We start from the raw sequence: 15,725 nt of genomic DNA on the forward strand, positions 1-15,725 counted from the left end.
TGGCCATTCTAACACCTGGATATGTTTATTTGTGAACCATTCCATTGTAGATTTTGCTTTATGTTTTGGATCATTGCCTTGTTGGAAGACAAATCTCCGTCCCAGTCTCAGGTCTTTTGCAGACTCCATAAGGTTTTCTTCCTGTATTTGGCTCCATCCATCTTCCCATCAATTTTAACCATCTTCCCTGTCCCTGCTGAAGAAAAGAAGGCCCAAACCATGATGCTGCCACCACCATGTTTCACAGTGGGGATGGTGTGTTCAGGGTGATGAGCTGTGTTGCTTTTACGCCAAACATAAAGTTTTGCATTGTTGCCAAAAAGTTTGATTTTGATTTCAGAGCACCTTCTTCCACATGTTTGGTGTGTCTCCCAGGTGGCTTGTGGCAAACTTTAAACGACACTTTTTATGGATATCTTTAAGAAATGGCTTTCTTCTTGCCACTCTTTCATAAAGGCCAGATTTGTGCAGTATACGACTGATTGTTGTCCTATGGACAGAGTCTCCCACCTCAGCTGTAGATCTCTGCAGTTCATCCAGAGTGATCATGGGCCTCTTGGATGCATCTCTGATCAGTCTTCTCCTTGTATGAGATGAAAGTTTAGAGGGACGGCCAGGTCTTCATAGATTTGCAGTGGTCTGATACTCCTTCCATTTCAATATTATCGCTTGCACAGTGCTCCTTGGGATGTTTAAAGCTTGGGAAATCTTTTTGTAACCAAATCCGGCTTTAAACTTCTCCACAACAGTATCTCGGACCTGCCTGGTGTGTTCCTTGTTCTTCATGATGCTCTCTGCGCTTTAAACGGACCTCTGAGACTATCACAGTGCAGGTGCATTTATACAGAGACTTGATTAAACACAGGTGGATTCTATATTTATCATCATTAGTCATTTAGGTCAACATTGGATCATTCAGAGATCCTCACTGAACTTCTGGAGAGAGTTTGCTGCACTGAAAGTAAAGGGGCTGAATAATTTTGCACGCCCAATTTTTCAGTTTTTTAAAGTTTGAAATATCCAATAAATTTCGTTCCACTTCATGATTGTGTCCCACTTGTTGATTCTTCAAAAAAAATTACAGTTTTATATCTTTATGTTTGAAGCCTGAAATGTGGCAAAAGGTTGCAAAGTTCAAGGGGGCGAATACTTTTGCAAGGCACTGTATACATATACATACACACACACACACACACATCTGTCACACTGTATTTGTGTAGCGGTCTAACAAGCACACTTTTTTTAATTAAAAAAATAAGACAACAGTAAAGCTGGCCCAATTTTTTTTATACTGTGAAAGATAATGTTACGCCGAGTAAATTGATACCCAACATGTCACACTTCAAAATTGCGCCGTTAGTGGAATGGCGACAAACGTTTACCCTTGATCTCCATACAAAAATACGAAGGAAACTTGGACAGCCGCACTCCAAAAATGTACTTTTAATTAAAATCAATCACAAAATAAACATGCCACAGCAAAAAAATTGGAACAAAAGCTAAGCCGAGCTCATGCAGAAGCGAATGCATACGTGAGCAGCGCCCTGCATATGAAAACGTTGTTCAAACCACACATGTGAGGTTTTGCTGCAAGTGTGAGAGCAAAAATTCTAGCCCTAGACCTCCTCTGTAACTCCAAAAAATTCTACATGTTGCATGTTTTAACGTCACCTATGGAGATCAATGTAGAGAGAGTAAATAACCGCTCAGTAGTCTTCAAAGAACCTCCTCACTGAAACCAAACCATGGGTGCCGGCAATGCAATAGCGATGCAAAAATACGAAGGAAACTTGGACAGCTGCACTCCAAAAATGTTCTTTTAATTAAAATCAATCACAAAATAAACATGCCACAGCAAAAAAATTGGAACAAAAGCTAACGTTTCGCACTGTAGCTTCAGTGCTTAGTCATAGCTAGTACTAGCTATGACTAAGCACTGAAGCTTTAAGCTTTAAGAGGGAAGTTTCAGGAAAAAATCTTTCCACAGCCCCCTGCGTATAACACGCAGCCACAGTTTACCCTCTATTTTCAGTGTACAAAAGTGAGTGTTATACGGCAAAAAATACAGTAAATGTCATTTGAAAGAAAAAAGTCTCTTTAAGTGCTTCCGCCCTGCAATGGTATGGAGACGAGTGGGGGCCATCTTCCCCTCACCCCCCTCCATACTTAGCCAGGGAGATGACCCGATCGCCTCTGCCGATACCGACGGCTCCGGTAAGCGGAGGAGGACACCGGAGCATGGCGTGAGGGGGGCCTGTCTCCCACCGCCGATAAAAGTGATCTTGCGGCGAATCCGCCGCAGAGACCACTTTTATGTGAAAGTGGACCGCCTGCTGAAGAAGAGGATTCCGGGGTTATGGTAGCTAGCTGCTTCTATAACAACGGTATTCCTCTTCAAATTACCAACGTATAACAAAGGCGGTCGGTCTGGAAGTGGTTAAAAAAAATTGTTAGATAAAATTGCTTATTTTGCTATGTCACCTGTGGCATGACTGTGAAAAAGTGGCAAAATCTACAGAAAGTGTTAAAATAATACCATAGAAAAGTCTATGGGCTAATGAACAAACAAAAGTGGGTTACACTAGTTCCAATGTCCTAAGTAACTGTTGTCACATTTGTTTATGCTACATGAAGAGGTGTATATACATGCTTTCTATGAACCCTTTTACAACTCTAATGGGATTTTATCTTAAAGGTATATCCAATGAATCAGAAATGCAGAGGCTATTGTGTGATAATAAATAATTCAGACTTCCTTAAGAGTGACCCAAGGATAGGAACTGAAAAAGATGCTGGTAAGATTTTTATTTTAGAAGCCCACAATTAAAATATGTTATTACAAAGTTGTATTGTGTTGGCCAATGAAAAGCAAGAATCTACAGTTTTATATATTTGACATGATTTGGGGTGTCTTATGAGCTTGCAGATATAATCTGCAAAGTCAACATAGAGTAATCATATAACTCTTTGGGGGGGATGAACTAAAACCGGTGCACACAGAAGAATCTGGTACAACTGTGCATAAAAACCAATCCGCTTCCAGGTTTAAGCCTAGGTTCACACTGAATGCGGGTTTGAAATCATGCAAGTTCAGCTAAACTCTCACAATTTCAATCCGGAATTTCAGTCTGACTTCGCTGGCGATTTGAGAGACATCTGTGCGTTAAGACAGGAGCGATCGGTACAGATCACTCGCTGTGTTCATTCAGAAAAGACAGGGGCAGGTTAATTAACCACTTGGCGCAAAATCACGTACCTGTACATGATTTTGCGCCAAGTGGTTGTACCAGGGGGATGCCTGCAATACATTCTTTTAAAAGATAGTGTAAAAAAAGAAGAAGAAAATTAAAGCGCCCCATCCCTCCATGCTCGCGCGCAGAAGCGAACGCATACATAAGTTGCGCCCACAAATTTAAACAGTGTTCAAACCACACATGTGAGGTATCCCCGCAATCATTACAGAGAGAGCAATAATTCTAGCACTAGACCTTCTCTGTAACTCTAAACTGGTAACCGCTAAACATTTTTAAAGCGTCGCCTATGGAGATTTTTAAGTACCCTAGTTTGTCGCCATTTGTGTGTGCAATTTTAAAGCATGACATGTTAGGTATCTATTTACTCTGCATAACATCATCTTTCACATTATACAAAAAAATTGTGCAAAAATTTACTTTTTAATTTTTTTCAATTGTATTTTTTGCAAAAGAATTGCATTTGAAAGACCGCTGCGGAAATTTCAGTGTGACATAAAATACTGCAACAACTGCCATTTTTTTCTCTAGGGTCTCTGCTAAATATATATATATATATATATATATATATATATATACACACAGTAGTATATGAATAAAACAGTCCAATCCCTGGATCATTAAGATACTAAAACAGTTCTGAAAATTAAAAGATAAACACATGGGCAGCACCACAGTTAAAAGTCTTATGAGTAGTAGATGATAGTGTGGAGCAGTTCAAAAAGCGTCATAAGTGTCAGTTATCGGTTGTCCTAGCGTGCACCTTCCACCAGAGAACAATATCCCTATTCCACCTCGTGATGCACACTCCCCCAGGGGGTCAAACTCACCAGAGCCTCTAGTGAGAGAAGCCTTTAACTTAGGTGTTTATCAGCCAATTTGCCCTGGGTCCTCACCATCAATAAAGATCCACTGGTACAGGGGCTCCAACACAAGTCATAAAATACAAGAATGGTTGCACAATCCTGTTTATTATGACCAAATTCTCCATACATCAGAAGACCCCTTAATACTAGCTACGTACATAAAACATATATCAACAAGCTTGAAAGAGGACGCTATCACCGCGATCAGCCATCCAGGAGGAAGAGTGTGTCTCCTTGCAGACACTGCAGTCACGAACGGTAGATTGTAGAGCGCAAATGTCACTTCTGGGATGTCGTGTGGGTCACGCACTGGTGCGTTTCGTCACTTCCGACTTCAACAGAGGGCGCCCTGGTGTACATTGCTAAGAGAGCTGTAGGATTGATTTGGCGCTGAGTAGGTGTATTGCAGGCCTTATTATACACCTTTTTTCATATATATATATATATATATATATATATATATATATATATATATATATATATATATATATATATATATTATATAATGTTTGGGGGTTGCAAGTAATTTTCTAGCAAAAAATACTGATTTTAACCTGTAAGCAACAAGTGTCAGAAAAAGGCTTAGGCCCGGATTCAGAAAGGACTTACGCCGATGTATCTTCTGATACGCGCGCAAGTCCACGGATGCGCCGTCGTATCTATGCGCCTTATTCAGGAAACAAGATACGCCTGAATTTTGGCTTGATACGACCGACGTAAGTCTCCTACGCCGTGGTATCTTGGGCGCATATTTACTCTGGCCGCAAGGGGCGCTTCCATTGATTTACGCGTCGAATATGCAAATGACCGAGATATGCCGATTCACGAACGTACTTGCGCCCGTCGCTGTAATCTACGCCGTTTACATAAGGCGTACGTCCGGCATAAAGTTAAGCCTCATAAAGCAGGGGTAAGTCATGTTAGGGTATGGACCAGGGAACAGCCGTCGGATTTTACGTCGTTTGCGTAAGTCGTTCGTGAATGGGGCTGGGCGTAGGTTACGTTCACGTCGAAGTCATTGAGCCATCGTATCTTAGGGCGTATATGCGACATGATTCTGAGCATGCGTGCGCATGCGCCGTTCGTTCGGCCCTTCATTTACATGGGGTCACGGTTAATTTAAATGCAACACGCCCACTACCTTCCTACTTTGGGAGCGAGTGCTTTGTGAATACTGCACTTGTCTCTCACAGTTACGTCGGTGTAGCGCATATGAGATGCGCTACGCCGGCATAAAGATACGCCGATCTACGTGAATCAGGGCCTTAGTCTTCAAGTGGTTAAATATTTACCAGCCCCTTCCCCCTGATCCTAAGAGGAGAGGAGGGAAACTGGCAGCACTGCAGGGGGAATCAGCACCACAAGGGGTGATTAGGGTGTGCCCAGGCACACCTGGCACACCCTGTGCGCATGCCTATGGCTGGAGGGAAAAGTAAGTGAACCCTTGGGAATGAGCCATTCAACTGACATATACTGTAGTTAAGTTAAATTATAGTCTATGGCCATTTTATAAGCATACTTTTTAATTTTTCTTGTATTTAACAAAGTTTTTAAAATGTTTCCAATCCTCTAGAGTATTTGAATCGTGTATTCTCCTGGCTTGGATTTGAGGTGGAGGTGCACAATAATCAAAAAGCGCAAGATATCGTTAAAATCATGAACAACGTTCAGATTAAGGACCACACTCACCGAGATTGCTTTGTTTGCTGTATCTTGACCCATGGGCAATCACAAGCCATCCTTGGCACTGACAATGAAGTTGTAAAAATAAACGTCATAGTATCTAAATTTTCCCCCCAAAACTGTAAAACCTTAGCTGAAAAACCAAAGTTATTTTTCATACAAGCGTGCCAAGGCAAAAATACACAAGGTGCACATTTAATTGAAGAAGATGCTGTTTCATCCATTAAAACCATCCCGAATGATGCAGATGTCTTGATTGGAATGTCAACTGTTGACGGCTGCTTTTCATACCGTCACATTGAAACGGGGACATGGTACATCCAAGCCTTGTGTTCAAACCTGATCAAAATGGTTCCAAAGTAAGTGTCTTTAATATAAATAGCAATGAATATAAACACATCAGTGCTGACCACACTTCTTCTTTATGTTGAATTATTCAAAACATGCTGTAAAACATTTAATTCAGCTGCACTGTTTTATCTTTTTATTTGCTGGATTCACTAATTCCTGTTAAACTGGGTACCACCAGGTTAAACAAAAAAAACTGACCAACAAAAATGATGTTTATGCAAGAATCTCTCCTGCTGAGACATTGTATTTAGGGGGACTTCCCTCCTCCCACTCCCTCCAGAATACATAGTTACATAGTTGGTAAGGTTGAATAAAGACAACAGTCCATCCAGTTCAACCCATGTAGGTATGTTTACCATATCCCTCTATATTGTTTTCGATAAGATGTACGTCCAAGAATCTTTTAAAACTAGCCATACTTCCTGACGACACCACCGATTGTGGAAGAGAATTCCACATCCCACCGCCCTGACAGAGAAAAACCCCCTACACAGCATAAAGTTGTGGCCCTGTGTCCTCTTACACTCCCTGAGACTTAAACATTTTATACTTGCGCTGGGATCACCATTGAGATATTTGTATATCACTATTAAATCTCCTTTCAAGTGTCTCTTCTCCAGGGAAAACACATTTAGCGCTTGTAGTCGTTCCTCATAATTGAGATCCTCCAGTCCCCATATTAATTTGGTTGCCCTTCTCTGGACCCTCTCAAATTCCAGCACATCCTTTCCAGGGCCGATCCGCCCTATAGGCTCACTATGCAAGCCGCTTAGGGTCCGCAAAGCTGCAGAGGGCCCCCCAAATTACTAGAGGCCCCGCCTGGTGAGAAGTCATTTTCAGCCCCTTACCCCGCTTCTCAACTCGCTGGCTGCATGGGAGAAGAGGTACTTCTAGAGTGCTTCTCACTTCAATGTAAGACGTCATTTCCGAAAAGCAGAACACCCCCTCCCCCCGCTTCTCAACTTTAATCTTTAATGTGACATGTCACTGTCGGCAGTGACATGGCCTCCAGGCCATTTCATGTGGCTCTCACAAGTCTCCTGCAGCTGCAGGAGAGCTCCAGCCCTCCACTGGTCCTACTCCAGACCCCTACGTTCTGCTTTCAAGCAATGCATCCATCTTCTTCCCAGCAGCAGCATAAGGAAAGGGGGGTGCATTGTGATGTAAGCGAGAGTGGAGGACTCAACTTCTGATGGTGGGGTGGCTCTTAACATCGAATGTAAAGGGAAGGGGATGCGCTGGACATCTATTCTTAAAGATACAACTGGCCCTTTTGAGGGCAATCATAATGCTAATGCGGCCCAAAATGAAATTGAAATTAACAACCCTGTCCTAGAGTAATTGCGTTTATATTTCCCCGCCCCAAGTGCATTAGCTTACATTTACAAGTGTTAAACTTCATTTGCCATACAGTAGCCCATTCCAGTAATTTAATTTATTCAGGTCCTCTTGTAAAGTTTCTATATCCTGATGTGTTATTGCATATTTTTGTGACATGAAACACTGAGATCAAGCCAATTATCCCATCCTTTATATCAGGGGTCTCCAAACTTTCTAAACAAAGGGCCAGTTTACTGTCCTTCAGACTTCAGGGGGGCCGCACTGCACTGTGGCCACTGGGAGTAGAGAATTCCCCAGCGTCAGTGGGAGTAAACAGTGCTCCATCATTGGCATCAGTGAAAGGAATAGTGCTCCATCATTGGTGTCAGGGGAAGGAATAGTGCCCTAATTGTGGATGTAAAATTGCCCCAAGGGCTGGCTAAAGGCAAGCAAAAGGCCACATCTGGCCCGGGCCACAGTTTGCAGAACCTGCTCTACATAATAAATAAATTAAACAGAATTGCTCCCAGGACAGAGCCTTGGGGTACCCCACCAACCACTCTAGACCATTCCGAGTACATGTTATTTATCACAACCCTTTGGACAGGCCCCCTGAGCATTGTTTGCAGGAATTGGCTGAGAGGGCTGATCAATGTTGGTTTTCCAGCATGCTTTTTCAATAGAAGCCAGCTGTTAGACCAGCTTCTGTTTAATAGACAGCTGCACACATGGACCAAAAGTCAGCCAGTTCAGCAGGATTTTCAGCCCATTTGTACCAAACTTTAGAGAATTCAGAAAAAAAAAAAAACATTATGCAGGGCATAGTGGAGCAAAGCAAATAGTATCTGCAGTATTTCGTCTTCAAATTGTGGCTTCCTATTGTTTCCTTTGGTGCATTTGTGAACACAACATTGCCTGTAAAAACGCACTGCATTGAAGGCTCTCCATTTCACATAGTGTGAACATTACACACTGAAGGTTACAACGTACAGTCAGATCTTACACTAGGGGTGTGATTTCTAGATTGTATTGAGAATAAACAGATGTCACACAATATTGTCATGCAGTTGTGTAGGAATGATGTGGACTAATTTTCCAGCCTATTACAATACAGAAATGTATTGTAACTGTTTCAGTTTAGATAGAATCAGGCTCCATTCACACCAGTGTAACAAGACAACTAGCACAAAATCACACAATTTTGTGTGCGTACATGAAGCACATAAAATCTGTTTGTCATGCTTTGCTGTGCCATTCAGTGTTAATGGCACCCCAAAAGCTGTAAGCAAGAAACATTTTTTGTTCACAGGGTTCCATTTGTTATTTTTTACTACTTTTTTTTTTTTTAAAAGAACAAAACACCAATCCCACAGACATACAGGTGAAACTCGAAAAATTTGAATATCGTGAAAAAGTTCATTTATTTCACTATTGCAACTTAAAAGGTGAAACTAATATATGAGATAGTTAAAGCCGTGATTTGTAATAATTGTGATGATTATGGCTTACAGATCATGAAAAACCAAAATCTACAATCTCAGAAAATTTGAATATTGTGAAAAGGTGCAATATTCTAGGCTCAACGTGTCCCACTCTAATCAGCTAATTAAGCCATAACACCTGCAAAGGGTTCCTGGGCCTTTTAAATGGTCTCTCAGTCTGGTTCAGTAGGAATCACAATCATGGGAAAGACTGCTGACCTGACAGTTGTGCAGAAAACCATCATTGATGCCCTCCATAAGGAGGGAAAGCCTCAAAGTTAATTGCAAAATAAGTTGGATGTTCTCAAAGTGCTGTATCAAAGCACATTATTAGAGAGTTATGTGGAAGGGAAAAGTGTGGAAGATAAAGGTGCACAAGCAGCAGGGATGACCGCAGCCTGGAGAGGATTGTCAGGAATAGTCCATTCAAAAGTGTTGGGGACTTTCACAAGGAGTGGACTGAGGCTGGAGTCAGTGCATCAAGAGTCACCACACAACACAGACCGATCCTGGACATGGGCTTCAAATGTCGTATTCCTCTTGTCAAGCCTCTCCTGAACAACAAACAATGTCAGAAGCGTCTTACCTGGGCTAAAGGAAAACAGACCTGGTCTATTGCTCAGCGGTCCAAAGTCTTCTTTTCTGATGAGAGCAAATTTTGCATCTTATTTGGAAACCAAGGAGCCGGAGTATGGAGGAAGAATGGAGAGGCACACACTGCAAGATGCTTGAAGTCCAGTGTGAAGTTTCCACAGTCTGTGTTGATTTTCGGAAGCCATGTCATCTGCTGGTGTTGGTCCACTGTGCTTCATTAAGTCCAGGATCAATGCAGCCGTCTACCAGGAGATTTTGGAGCACCTTATGCTTCCCTCCGCAGAAGAGCTCTATGGGGATGCTGACTTCATTTTCCAGCAGGACTTGGCATCTGCCCACACTGCCAAAAGCACCAAAATCTGGTTCAATGACTGTGGGAATACTGTGCTTCATTGGCCAGCAAACTCGCCTGACCTGAACCCCATAGAGAATCTATGGGGCATTGCCAAGAGAAAGATGAGAGACATGAGACCGAACAATGCAGAAGAGCTGAAGGGCGCTATTGAAGCATCTTGGTCTTCCATAACACCTCAGCAGTGCCACAGGCTGATGGCTTCCATGCCACGCCGCATTGAGGCAGTAATTGCTGCAAAAGGGGCCTAAACCAAGTACTGGGTACATATGTATGCTTCTACTTTTCAGAGGTCTGATATTGTTCTATGTACAATCCTTGTTTTATTGGTTGCATGTAATATTCAAATTTTCTGAGATTGTGGATTTGGGGTTTTCATGAGCTGTAAATCATAATTATCACAATTATGACAAATCACGGCTTGAACTATCTTGCTTTGCATATAATAAGTTTATCTCATATATTAGTTTCACCTTTTAAGTTGCATTAGTGAAATAAATGAATTTTTGCACGATATTCAAATTTTCCGAGTTCCACCTGTGTATCATATGGGTTCTAGTCCCGGCATTTGATGGTATCAGGAAATATGCTGCCGACATCCACTAACCCACCACTGCTACTCTGCAGTACCTAAAGCCTCATACACACGACTGGATTTCCACAAATCTGTGGATTTTTGTCCGAAGGGCATTGGCCGTGAACTTGTTTTGCATACTGATGGCAGAACTTTTTTAGCCAACATACAAAAAACGTTCAGCTCTTTAGCGCCACCCTTTGGGCAACTTCTGCTAATGTTGTCTAATGGTTAGCATTGGTTCGGAGCATGCGTGTTTTTGGATTTTAGTCCGACGGACTTGTGTACACACGATCGGATAATCCAACAGAACACATTTGTTGTCAGACAATTTGAGAGCATGGCCATCCAACATTAGTTGTTGGAAATTCCAAAAATTGTTCGATGGAGCATACAGATGGTAGGAATATCTGACAAAACTCTTCCATCACACAATTGTTGTCGGAATATCCGATCGTGTGTACGGGCCTTTATAAAGAAAACCTGTAAATCAATGCAACCAAATTATCTTAAAAAAAAAAAACAGAAATAGCTTCTTTCACCATACCTGTCTGACAAATTTACCCCGGCTAGGATGGCTGGTGTAAGATCTGCATTAGTATATGTTGGGGTTAGTAATTAGTTCATTCTTTATTATAGAACAATATTGATATTTTTATGTCCTAACAATTAGACGATAATCTCCGAACCCTTTTTTTTTTTTTTTTACAGAGGTGAAGATATTTTGTCCATTCTGACAAAAGTGAACAAGGATGTAAGTGAGAAGCAGCATTCAAAGAGTGGAACCATTTTGAAACAAATGCCTCAACCAGCTTACACTCTTCGCATGAAGCTAGTATTCCCTATACCAACCTCTGACTTTAAAGAGTATTCTAGTGCTGCAGAATGATTATATGCTGCAAAGTAGGTTGATGGGGAAGATCGTTTTTGCCCTTGTTTCTTTGTGCCTGTGATTGTATTTTGGAAGGGTGTCAAACTCCAACTCCCATACTGATTAAGTCCCACCTTACCATATTAGTTGATGAACACTACCATACCATTAACCACTTAAGACCCGGACCATTATGCAGGTTAAGGACCTTGCCCCTTTTTGCGATTCGGCACTGCGTCGCTTTAACTGACAATTGCGCGGTCGTGCGACGTGGCTCTCAAACAAAATTGGCGTCCTTTTTTTTACCCACAAATAGAACTTTCTTTTGGTGGTATTTAATCACCTCTGCAGTTTTCATTTTTTGCGCTATAAACAAAATTAGAGCGACAATTTTGAAAAAAATTCTATATTTTTAAGTTTTTGCTATAATAAATATCCCCAACAAATATATAAAAAAAACATTATTTTTTCTCAATTTAGGCCGATACGTATTCTTCTACTTATTTTTGGTAAAACAAATTGCAATAAGCGTTTGATTGGTTTGCGCAAAAGTTATAGCGTTTACAAAATAGGTGATGTTTTTTTGGCATTTTGTTTTAATAATTATTTTTTTACTAGTAATGGCGGCGATCAGCGATTTTGTTCGTGACTGCGATGTTATGGCGGACACATCGCACACTTTTGACTCATTTTTGGAACCATTGCCATTTTCACAGCGAAAAGTGCTATAAAAATGCACTGATACTGTGAAAATGTCAATGGCAGTGAAGGGGTTAACCACTAGGGGGCGCTAAGGGGTTAAGTGTGACCTAAGGGAGTGATTCTTACTGTAGGGTGGCGTGGCTGTAGGTGTGATGTCACTGATATAACAGGGAACAGACGATCAGTGTCACTGCCACAGAGAACAACGTGGAAGGTGTGTTTACACACACCTCTCCCCGTTTTTCAGCTCCTGTGACCGATCGCGGGACACTGGCGGCGGTCGGGTCCGCGGGTGCTGTGGGCGCAGTCATGGTGCTTCGGACCGGGTCGCTAACGCGCCGCCTGCGGTGTGCGCGTGACCCACAGCTGGGCTCTTAAAGGCGATGTACAGGTACGTGCCTGTGCCCAGCCGTGCCATTCTGACGACGTATATCGGCGTTAGGTGGTCCTTAAGTGATTTAAAGGGTCAATCGAGCCTTTGTCAGATGCTGGAAAGCGAAACCACCTGACAGTTTCTATCTCTTTAGCCTTGTACACGTGTACGGTTTACTCGGCAAGAACACTGCTGGCAGAGCTTTCTTGCCAAGTATACCAAGCGTGTGTACGAGGTTTTCAGGTTTCTCGCCAAGAAAACTGCCTAAAATCTCAACGAGAAAAATAGAGAACCTGCTCTCTATTTTCTCGTCGTGATTCTCGGCAGTGTTTTCCTGCCGAGAAACCCGAGAGTGTGTATACTTACCTGTCGCCGTGGAAACCAGTGGTAGCTTCCTAGGCATAGGTAGGGTGCAGCAAGATGGCAGCAACGGCATCAAATGTGAAGAGAGCATGCTCGTCGTATGCAATGATGTCACCACGTTCTTGCCATTGAAAAGAACCGTGGTTCTTTTGATTCTTGCTAAGAATCTCGTCAGGAAAACCAACGTTTTTTGAGGAAGATTCTGGCATGCGTGTACAGGGCTTGAGCCTGAGTTCTAAGGTCTGCACACCTATTTTACCCATTACAGTACAAGAGGTTTCAAAGCTTCCTGCTGGATTATTTATTTATTTATTATTATGGGTAATGCTTAAACATGCAAAGCTAGGAACACCCAAAACTCTCAGATGGGCATGTACAAAGTGAGAAACTATGGCAGGGAGATCTCTCTGTTTGAAAATCCAAGACATATACGAAGCTGTTGGTTCACTCTGCCCACCAGACTTTACCTGTATTTAAAATACTTTCAGGTGGACTAATCTTTGAAAGTAGAACTATAGGCAAAACTTTTTTTTCATTTTGGATAGCGCATTTTGGATACCTATAATCCCTGTCAGATTTTTTTTCTCCATCTGTGTCTCATTGCCGAGATTTCCCTTCACTTCCTGTCCCATAGCCAAACAGGAAGTGAGAGGAAATCCCTGCACGTTGAAGGGATTTCTTGGGGACCCACAGGTCACCAAAACTAGTATCCCCGTTGGAAGATTTCCTTTCCATTACTTTTCTGGGGAAAACTCAATGTTTGGGATTTTCTTTTACTTTCAGTTTCAATGATAATGATAAACAGGACAAAAAGAGAGGGTGACTTTCCTTAACGGAGGCAAAAACAGCAATAAAAAACGGACAAGTGTTCTAATCTACCTCCACTCTATCCAAAAGTAAAAAAAAAAAAGTTTTGCTTTTAGTTATGCTTTAACTGCAGTTATATTCAGCAGTGTGTAGCTGAACTCCTTACAGGTAATTATTAGATATGTGCACAACAGAAACATGTGTTTTGTTTTGGATTTGTTCATTAAGTTAATAATTTAGTTTCGTCATATTTGTTATATTAGAATGATTGGTATTCGGAATTTGTTTTGTATATTCGTTCTTTTCAAATTGAATTTGAAAATTGAAACATATTGCAAATTCAGTAAGGTATAAAAGTAAAATAAGATGATGATTCCTACTTAGGCTGTTTTACAGAACATAATACAAAATAATAGAATAGAATAAAATAGAATAGCACAGAACAACAGAATATAATCAAATAAAATAAAATAGCATAGAGACGGAAACAAAGGTATAGAATAAAACATAATAGAAAAAAAACTGAATAGAATACAAAATAAAGGAATAGCATAGAAAATAATATAATAGAAAAGAATAGAATAAAACAGAATAGAAAATATTATATTCCATTTTATTCAATTTTTTCCTTCTATAGTCTATTCTTTTTTATTATATTTTCTATTCTGTTTTATTCTATTCTATTATATTCTATAAAGCATTTTTTTTACTTTTATACATTACTGTATTTATTGCAATATGTTTCCATTTCAAATACATTTTCAAATACATTTTCAAATACATTTTCAAAACTAGAAGAATTTGTTTTAATTTTGCATTCGTAGAAGTTTGTTACTATTGTTATTTACATACATCCGAGTCTCCAAATAAAAAAAAAATCATCTGAATTTCAATTTGTAACTAAACGAACCGCACATGTCTAGTAATTGTTATTATCAAAGTTTTTTATTTTCCTTTTTTATCAGAAGGCTTATGCAATCTTTGTTCATTTATCATCCAAGTTCAGCACATACTTCCTGGAATAATTTGTTGCCAATACACAACACAATTGTATTAATCCCTGTGGTTAAACAGAAGTCTCATGTAATTTGCTGTGTACACTTTTCACACATAGATCAACCCACTGCTGCTGCCTCTCACCACTTAAACTGCAACAAAATTGCAATGTACAATCTGAATGTTCTCTACCCGTAAAAAAGAACGGTGAATAGCAAACAGTATGTTGGCATTCAAGTGTAGAGTTGCCTTTAACATATTATTTCCAAAATGCACTACAGTGGAACCTCGGTTTAAGAGTAACTTGGTTTGAGAGCAATTTGATTTGCGAGTAACTTTTTTTAAATTCTGACTCAGTTTGCGTTTGTCAACCTAATAGGGCCTGCAGTACTGCATTTGGCCTGATGTGCGGGGGCGCCAGAGCCGAACAGTGGCGCCTTTCCAACATTTCCGAGGTCAGCTAACGTGTCCTCCGGCTTTTCCGGACATTTGAGGCTCTCCGGCGCCCCCCCCTACCTCTGGTCGGATGCGGTATCGCATCTCATTAACGTCAATGCGGAACAAATAATTTTTGTTTCCATTGACTTCAATGGGAAAACTCGCTTTGATATAAGAGTACTTTGGATTACGAGCATTCTCCTGGAACAAATTATGCTCATAATCCGAGGTTCTACTGTATTTATCATTGGAAAAACCAAGTGCAGTGTCTATTTTCTCTAACCTCACCCTTAATATTTATATGCTAGTTTGAATACAATTGTACTCTAATGCCAAAACTCCTGTACGGGTCGCCCCTACCCCGTCCAAATTGTTATACCAAAAGACATATTTCAGATGCAGTACAAACCCACTTTATGCAACACAGAAAATCACTGGATATTAATTTTTCCTCCTGGAACTACAAGCGCTATAAAGATGAATGGGGAATCAGTCAGTATAAAGCACTGCATCTAGGGTTTTTCTTTGGGTAATAAATACAGGGGCAGGAGAACCTATACAGGGTTTGTAGAATAAAAGTATATTCATCTGTCCCCAATCCAGCTAGATAAACCACAACGTTTGTTAGAATTCTTTACCTAGACCTTCACATGTGTAGTGTGCTCTCTATTCAGTCCTATGTAGAGTGTGTACATGATGCATC

At 40.8% G+C, this 15,725-nt stretch overlaps 1 protein-coding gene across 2 annotated transcripts in view; it reads left to right on the plus strand.

The window, feature by feature from the left end:
- The window catches only part of CASP10 (caspase 10), an 86,464-nt gene extending 74,881 nt beyond the window's left edge, over nt 1-11,583 (plus strand). For both annotated transcript variants that reach the window (XM_040357212.1, XM_040357211.1), the window contains exons 9-11: nt 2,696-2,795; nt 5,691-6,159; nt 11,184-11,583. In XM_040357212.1, coding sequence (XP_040213146.1) covers nt 2,696-2,795; nt 5,691-6,159; nt 11,184-11,361 — 747 coding nt within the window. In that variant the 3' untranslated portion in view covers nt 11,362-11,583. The remainder of the gene's footprint in view (nt 1-2,695; nt 2,796-5,690; nt 6,160-11,183) is intronic.
- Nucleotides 11,584-15,725: the final 4,142 nt, after the last annotated feature.

The sequence above is a fragment of the Rana temporaria genome, chromosome 6 (genome assembly GCF_905171775.1).
Source record: "Rana temporaria chromosome 6, aRanTem1.1, whole genome shotgun sequence".
Taxonomy (NCBI): domain Eukaryota; kingdom Metazoa; phylum Chordata; class Amphibia; order Anura; family Ranidae; genus Rana; species Rana temporaria.